Source organism: Sardina pilchardus, chromosome 18, assembly GCF_963854185.1.
Source record: "Sardina pilchardus chromosome 18, fSarPil1.1, whole genome shotgun sequence".
Lineage (NCBI taxonomy): Eukaryota > Metazoa > Chordata > Actinopteri > Clupeiformes > Clupeidae > Sardina > Sardina pilchardus.
Window position 1 is genome coordinate 16212548 of NC_085011.1, and position 8223 is coordinate 16220770.

The following is an 8223-nucleotide window of genomic DNA, read 5'->3' on the forward strand; positions in this document are numbered from 1 at the left end:
TGTTTTCACCCTTGTCATTGTCTTCTTAATTCATACATTTGTTGGTTGACCTGTGCTTACATTTAGAGCTAATAGTTCCAACAGGGATTCTTGAATCTTAGGCCAGGCATACATTATGTTATGGTAATATATATATATATTTTTTATCATTATTACATTTTAAATAATTCACAAAGACAAACGATCAAGTCCTCATGCACTTTTTATTCATTTTAAATTAGTCCATAGAGCTACATTATTTGTACACAAGATAACACACAACACTCCTCTAGAATCTTTGGTGGTTACTCTCCTATTCTAGAGCGCTCCGTCCGCTTCAAGATCTTCTTTGGTTACTGTAGTAACCTCTAGCATGTCTGTGTTCGCGTTTTCTACACTAAATAGTGCTAACTTTATTTTGTGAAGACATTTTTTTATTTCGTGAAGACATTTCCGCATCCTCTGTCAGGTTGTTGACTGGTAGTTTGTTACATATGACACATCCAGGTGAGGTTCAATCTCAGTTTCTAACTAACTAATGAAAAGAAGGTTAGCTTCCTAACGGAGGTTCGCTATCCCATAACGTTAGCTAGCTGCTATAGCCATTCAATAACTTCGTGAACGCTAAGACTGCCATTTATACTGCGGGTGTGTTGCTCAGGTACGTTATCATGATGCTGTACGTGGATAGAGCACCCAATTGAGAATTGCCGTTTTTAGCCTAAGACTATTCCTCACCTCAGATGCATTTGCCCTGGAGCCTGCTGGATATTGACAACGGGGAAATCTAACTGGTCGTTCGTTTTTCCTAAAGACGTGTTGTGATTTTGGTTATGCTTTCCTGGATAGTGTATCAGAAGTCAGCAATGTTCCCCCACTCTGCGCCACCCATTGTTGGAAAGGTAAGTCAGGTGTGTGTGAGTGTGTGAAGTGGATACCGTATGTGGGGTTATCTGATACTCCATTCCAACACACACACACACACACACAAAGACACTCTCTCACACATGTACCCTTTCTGTCACACACTCTCTCTCACATACACATACACACACACAAACCCTCTCTCTCACACACACACACACACACACACACACATTTTCTTACACACTCCTGTGTCAGGTGAGCCACCACAGCATTGAGCTGAGTTGGGGTGGCGAGGGAGGGGGAATGCGGTCTGGCCCCCCCGAACACTGGATCCGCTACAGCGTGGAGGAGCTGGACCCGAAAACACACACCTACAGCACCATCTACACGTGAGTACACACACACACCCACCTACAGCACCATCTACACGTGAGTAGGGCCTACACACACACACACACACACACACCTACAGCACCATCTGCACGTGAGTACACACACACACACACACACACACACATACACACCTATAGCACCATCTACACGTGAGTACACACACACACACACCTACAGCACCATCTACACGTGAGTACACACACACACACACACACACACACACACCTACAGCACCATCTACACGTGAGTACACACACACACACACACACACACACAGCACCATCTACACGTGAGTACACTACACACACATACACACGCATTCTACACCCCTGTCTACACTATACACACCATCCACCAACATCCATCCACTAAACACCATCCACCAACATCCATACACTAAATCCACCTAAAGTACCATTTACTTGCAATTTATCTGCCAGGAACATCTTCAGAAATGTTCATGCTCTGCCAATGCCGATTCCAACATTCTTAAGCTGTAACCTGCCAATACCGATGTCACACCAGTAATATTGTGCATTCTTTTTTTTTTTTTTTTAAAGTATATTTTTTGGGCTTTTTTGCCTTTATTCATAGGACAGTGAAGAGCGAGACAGGAAACAAGTGGGAGAGAGAGATGGGGTGGGATTGGGAAATGACCGCAGGTCGGACTCGAACCTGGGTCCCCGTGGGCACTTGGACCCGTATGTGGTATGAGCGCTGTAGCCTGTTGTGCCACAGCGCCCCCCATATTGTGCATTCTTAATTGATATGTTTCTGTGTCGTGTGTCTGTGTCTGTGTCTGTGTCGTGTGTCGTGTGTCTGTGTCTGTGTGTGTGTGTGTGTGCGTGCGTTTGCGCGCGTGTGTGTGTGTGTGTGTGTGTGTGTGTGTGTGTGTGTGTGTGTGTGTGTGTGTGTGTGTGTGTGTGTGTGTGTGTGTGTGTGTGTGTGTGTGTGTGTAGGGGATACAGCCAGCACTACGCTGTTGAAGGTCTGACCCCCAGCACTTCCTATAAGTTCCGTCTGCGAATTACATCACCATCAGGCCAGAGCAGTCTCAGTGCAGCTGTGTGTGCCAGCACCACACGTATGCACACACGTACACACACACACACACACACTTGCTTACATATACACATGGGGCCAGATCAGTCAGAATACAGCTGGGTGTGTCAGCACCACACTCTCATACACACACACACACACACACTCCACCCATTGACTATCAGAGTCTTAATGCACATCTAGGCACTCTACACACACTCACATATTCACAGCATGGCCTCTCACACACGTAAAGGTATATTAATTCACCTGTAATCTCATAGACTGTGTGTGTGTGTGTGTGTGTGTATAACAGGTGAGCCGATGAGTGGTAAAAATCTTCATCAAGCTGTGAACATGAATGATGAGGAGGAGCTGAGCAGAGTTCTCCAGTCAGGGTGAGGTGTGGAGAAATAAGAGACGATTGGTCCAGAAAAAGCAGTTTGTCGAGCACACTTAGAAGCCATCGGTCATTGCTGGGCTGCCTGACCAGTGATCACAGCCCCCTGCAGTAACTGCCCCCTGCATCACAAGAGCGTGTGTGTGTGTGTGTGTGTGTGTGTGTGTGTGTGTGTGTGTGTGTGTGTGTGTGTGTGTGTGTGTGTGTGTGTGTGTGTGTGTGTGTGTGTGTGTGTGTGTGTGTGTGTGTGTGTGTGTGTGTGTGTGTGTGTGTGTGTGTGTGTGTGTGTGTGTGTGAGAGTGTGTGTGCGTGCGTGCGTGCGTGCGTGTGTGTGCTCTAGTGACAAGCTGTGCACTTACTCTTATATCAGTAATCATATCAGTATGTTTGAATCTGTGCTCTTGTAAGCTGTGTGTGTGTGTGTGTGTGTGTGTGTGTGTGTGTGTGTGTGTGTGTGTGTGTTTGCAGGACAGTGGATGTAAATGTGTGTGATAAACTCAGCTTCACTCCTCTAATGGTTGCTGCTCAGAAGGGCTACGCAAGGTACTCTCTCTCCATCTCTCTCTCTCTCTCCATCTCTCTCTCTTCATCGCTCTCTCTTCATCGCTCTCTCTTCATCTCTCTCTCCATCTCTCTCTCTCTCTCTCTCTCTCTCTTCAAATTCAAATTCATTGTGCTTTATTGGCATGACTGTTGAGGTTACAATATTGCCAAAGCATTACAAGTAATAATAATAATAATAATAATAGCAATAATAATAATAATAATAACAATAATAAACACAACTTAAAACAGGTGACAATAATAGTAATTATAAGGGGGGGGGGGAAGAGGAGAAAGAAAAAATAGACAAATAAATATAAAGATAAAATAAAGATAAGAAAAATAATAAACAAAGGGGGTGGAATCACTGGCTTACGGTTGCATTTCGTCTTTCGTGACAGGCTAATACAAATTTTGCAGCTGTCAGTGTGATTTCTGGAATTTCACCTAGGAAATATTGAAGTTTGCCCTCATTATCTTTACTTAAAATGTCAGGGTGTGTGCCACTAACTTTGGTGAGGAAGGTTTCCCTGAGGTCTTTATAATATTGGCATTCGGATAAAAAAATGCAGCTCTGTTTCTATTTTACTATCTTGGCAGTGGTGACACAGCCTGGCCTCTCTAGGTAACCAGGTCTGTTTCCTTCTGCCTATTTCAATATTGAGGTTGTGCTCACTGAGTCTATACATTGTCAATATTTTGGATAGTTTTGTGTCATTGAGATTTTTTAGGTATGGGGCCAATTCATATTTGTGATTGATACTAAGGTAACAATCAAGTTTATGCTGGGTTTTCGTTATTTCTGTCCAATATGATATATATTTTTCTTTTTCTTTTTCTATGATACCATTTGGATGAATTTTACTTACTAATTGTATGGAATCTTTTTTAGTTTTGGACATCGTCAAATTAATTGGAGTGAGATTGCTGTGCTTTATAATGAATTGATTTAGGGGACTCTTCTCTATGTTTAATTCTGTGCTTTTTAGGGCTTTATAATGTATTGAGTTGGGGTCACTAAATTGTATGTGTTTCCAAAATTTTAGAATTCTTTTTTTAATTTTGATAATTAATGGGAACTGGCCCAGTTCAGCCCTGCAGCCATTATGCGGGGTATTTCTGTGGACTTTGAGAATCCTTTTACAGAAATCAGTGTGAAGGGCTTCGATTGGGTGTTTTTCCCAGTCTGCGAATTCATATTTTGAAAGTGGTCCCCATATTTCGCACCCATAGAGGGCAATAGGTTCGATGACTTGTTTGAACATTTTCAACCATATTTTTATCGGAATATTGGCTTGAATTGACTTTTTGATAGCATATAAAGATCTTTGTGCTTTTTCTTTCAGGTTTTTTACTGCCAAATCAAATTTTCCTGTTGAGTTTATGGAGATTCCTAAATAAGTGTATTCTTGTGTTTGTTCGATTACTTCTTTGCCAATTGAAAAATTTGTAATTTTGTTATTTTTGTTTTTTCTTTGGAACACTACAACTTTTGTCTTTTTCAAGTTCACCTTTAGTGACCAATTTTCCGCGAATTTTTCTAGAATATTCATGCTATTTTGCAGGCTTACCTCATCTGGTGCTATAAGGACTAGGTCATCTGCATAGAGAAGACATTTTACCTCTGTAATAATTTTACACCAGGGTCTGTGGATTGTTGAATTTTGATGGCCAATTCATCAATGTATAGATTAAATAGCATTGGGCTAATTGCACAGCCTTGGCGGACACCACGGTGTTGGGGGAAAAAATCTGTTTGCATATTTCCAATCTTGACTGCACATTCGCTTGAGGAATACATTGATTTTATTACGTCATATGTTCGCCCACCAACCACATAATCTAATAATTTGTAGAGGAGACCTTTGTGCCACACTGTATCAAACGCTTTCTGGAAATCAACAAAGCAAGTGAATAATTTGATTTGTTTATCAATTATAGTGTGTAATGTAAAAATGTGATCTGAGGTCCTGTGGTTTGGGAGGAATCCAATTTGTGCTTTGTTTAGTATGTTGTGTCTCTCTCTTCATCTCTCTCTCCATCTCATCCTATGAGTTTTCCAGTCTGTCCTTCAAACTTATGCAAGTTGCCATGGAGTGCAATCTCTTTATCTAGATCTCTCTCTCTCTCTCTCACTCTGTCCATCTACCACTCCTTCTCTGCTGGTCTCTTTCTCCACACTGCTCTATTTATGTTCAGGATGTTTTGTAAAGTAATGCGCAGACATGTCGGTGGTGTTTTGATTGACAGGCCACTGTTTTTTGATTGATAGGTTAGTTCACATGTTGGTGGAACATGGAGCTGATGTGCTGATGAAGAACAGCAGTGGAAAAGACAGGTGTGTGTGTGTGTGTGTGTGACTTTATCATGACTTTAACATTTTTGTGTGAATAATACCTCTGTGAAATTCAGATTCAGATTAATCAAAGTGTTTGGTCTCTTTGTGTGTTTGTGTGTGTGTGTGTGTGTGTATTTCTGTGCATGTTGTGTGTATCTCTGTGTGTGTTGTGTATGTGCGTGTGTGTGTGTATGTGTGTGTGTGTGTGTGTGTGTATATGTGTGTGTGTGTGTGTGTGTGTGTGTGTGTGTGTGTGTGTGTGTGTGTGTGTATACGTGTGTGTGTGTGTGTGTGTGTGTGTTCCAGTCTGATGCTGGCGTGCTTCATGGGTCATGTGGACGTGGTGCGGTATCTGCGGGGCTTCGTGGGGGGGTGGGGGCGCAGGGATGCGGGCGGCTGCACTCCTCTCCACCTGGCGGCCGACGGAGGAAACCTGCAGCTCATCACATACATGATACACACCGGATGCCAGGTCAGTGTGTGTGTGTGTGTCTGTGTGTGTGTTAGCTGGATGTGAGGGACAGCTCATTGTGGACTCCCCTCGTGTGTGTGTGTGTATGTGTGTGAGTGAGGGATGGGAGGCTGTAGTTCTCTCCGCTGGGCCCATTTGTGCCTTTGTGTGTGTGTGTGTGTGTGTGTGTCAGTTGGATGTAAGGGACATCTCCCATTCCCATCTCCCATCTGCCATTCTCCTTCTGGCAGGGGGACTACCAATGGAAACTAGCCTTTTGGCTATAATTGGGTGCATTTACATTTTCTTTGTAAAATGTCAATTACTGTACACTGTCCCTCTATAACAAATAAAGTTAATAATAATAATAATAATCATCTCACTGTGGACTCCCCTCGTGTGTGTGTGTGTGTGTGTGTGTGTGTGTGTGTGTGTGTGTGTGTGTGTTAGTTGGACGTAAGAGACAGTTCACTGTGGACTCCCCTCATGCGTGTGTGTGCTCTAAGTGGGAACGCAGCCGTGGTGTCGCTGCTCATTAAAGCCGGAGCCGACGTCAACATCAGAGACAAGGATGGCAAGACACCACTGATGGTATACACACGCACGCACACATGTACAGACACACACAGACACACACACAGAAGCACGCACAAACACACACAGAAGCACGCACACACACACACACACACACACATAGTTATCCACGCATTCGCTTGCCTAACACTCAAATGCACATACGCTCTCTTAACACTCAACATGCTCATTTGTGCACATGCTCACACACACACCCTGTTCAGCTTTATCACTTTGACTCCACCTGGTGTGTGTGTGTGTCAGGTTGCTGTCCTGAACAATCATGAAGAGCTGGTGAAGCTGCTTCTGGACAGTGGGGCAGATTATCATGTCAAGAACGAGGTAACACACACACACACACACACACACACACACATTTATACACACACATGCATATGCACATTTATACACACATATACACACGTGTACACATTTATGCACACAGATGTTTATGGTGTTTTCACATGGAAATTTATTTCCAGTTTGGATCCGGAGCTGCGGAGATGGCCAAGGCATTTGGGAGAGAGGTAATGTCTTGCTCCAGTATAGGTAATGTCTTAAGGGCTGTTCACACCAACAACGATAGCTATAAGTTATAACGATAACTAAAAACAAAGCAATACAAGTGTTCACACTGACCAATGATAAAAAAAAAAGTCTCTCCTTGTGTTAATAAATTTGAAGGCTAAAATGTGATGGGTTCTGATTGGCTGTTAGCTTTTTATCGTTCTGAAAGTGATCCCCAATGATATCATTCTTCATGTCAATATCGTTGTAGTTTATGTATGAACATCGTCATTCATATTAACGAGAGCAATATTTGTTCATAGTTATCGTTATAGTTATTGTTGTTGGTGTGAACAGCCCTTAACTCCACTATAGGTAATCTCTTACTCCACAATAGGTAATCTCTTACCCCACAATAGGTAATCTCTTACCCCACTATGGGTAATGTCTTACTCCACTATAGGTAATGTCTTACTCCACTACAATAGACCTGTATTGCCTTACGCATAGGTAATCTCTTACTCCACTATAGGTAATCTCTTACTCCACTATAGGTAATGTCTTAGTCCACAGTAGGTAATCTCTTACCCCACTATAGGTAATGTCTTAGTCCATAGTAGGTAATCTCTTACTCCACTATAGGTAATCTCTTACTCCACTACAATAGGTAATGTTATTGATATATGTTTAACGCTGCTATAGGTAATGCATTGTGATACTTCAAGATGAAAGGGCTTATACAATGACATCATAAACATCATAAATGCAGTCATGACTGTGTATTAGCAGATATGTAGACAATATGTCTGTCAGTTAATGGTTAGACTTTATCAATACTTTGTGCTTATAATCTATGGATAGTGGGAGTCCTGATTGATTGATCAATATGATTTATGAATAGGTGTCCTGATTGATGGATATAAATGTACTCTTTTCTAGAATATTTTAAGCCTCTTGGAAGGAAGGAGGATATCTTGATGTGGACCATTTTTCAAACCAGACCAACATCATACAGACATCACACTCAAACACACTTGTGCACAAACCCCACAGCCCCATGTTTGTCATCTGTAATCTTTATATGAAACAGTTCCATTCTGACAGTGGGATCATATGTAGGAATTTTCCAAA

General features: G+C 42.2%; 2 protein-coding genes across 7 annotated transcripts in view; both read left to right on the forward strand.

Moving 5' to 3' along the window:
* The window catches only part of edrf1 (erythroid differentiation regulatory factor 1), a 14525-nt gene extending 14517 nt beyond the window's left edge, over positions 1-8 (forward strand). The window contains exon 26 of the mRNA XM_062518937.1: positions 1-8. This exon is cut by the window's left edge and continues 682 nt beyond it. The gene's annotated coding sequence lies outside the window, so the exon portion shown is untranslated.
* A 343-nt stretch (positions 9-351) lies between these two features.
* On the forward strand, positions 352-8201 carry LOC134063987 (fibronectin type 3 and ankyrin repeat domains protein 1-like). Of its 6 annotated transcripts, none has more exons than XM_062519757.1 (12): positions 352-486; positions 723-890; positions 1102-1235; positions 2199-2323; positions 2597-2678; positions 3149-3223; positions 5496-5561; positions 5868-6033; positions 6463-6603; positions 6850-6927; positions 7068-7112; positions 8032-8201. In XM_062519757.1, the coding sequence occupies exons 2-12, from the start codon at positions 813-815 to the stop codon at positions 8068-8070; spliced, it is 1029 nt and encodes a 342-aa protein (XP_062375741.1). In that variant the 5' UTR covers positions 352-486; positions 723-812; the 3' UTR covers positions 8071-8201. The 6 variants fall into 6 exon arrangements, with proteins under 6 accessions (XP_062375741.1, XP_062375744.1, XP_062375743.1 ...); XM_062519760.1 differs by having other exon boundaries at positions 723-881; XM_062519759.1 differs by having other exon boundaries at positions 829-890.
* The last annotated feature ends 22 nt before the right edge of the window (positions 8202-8223 follow it).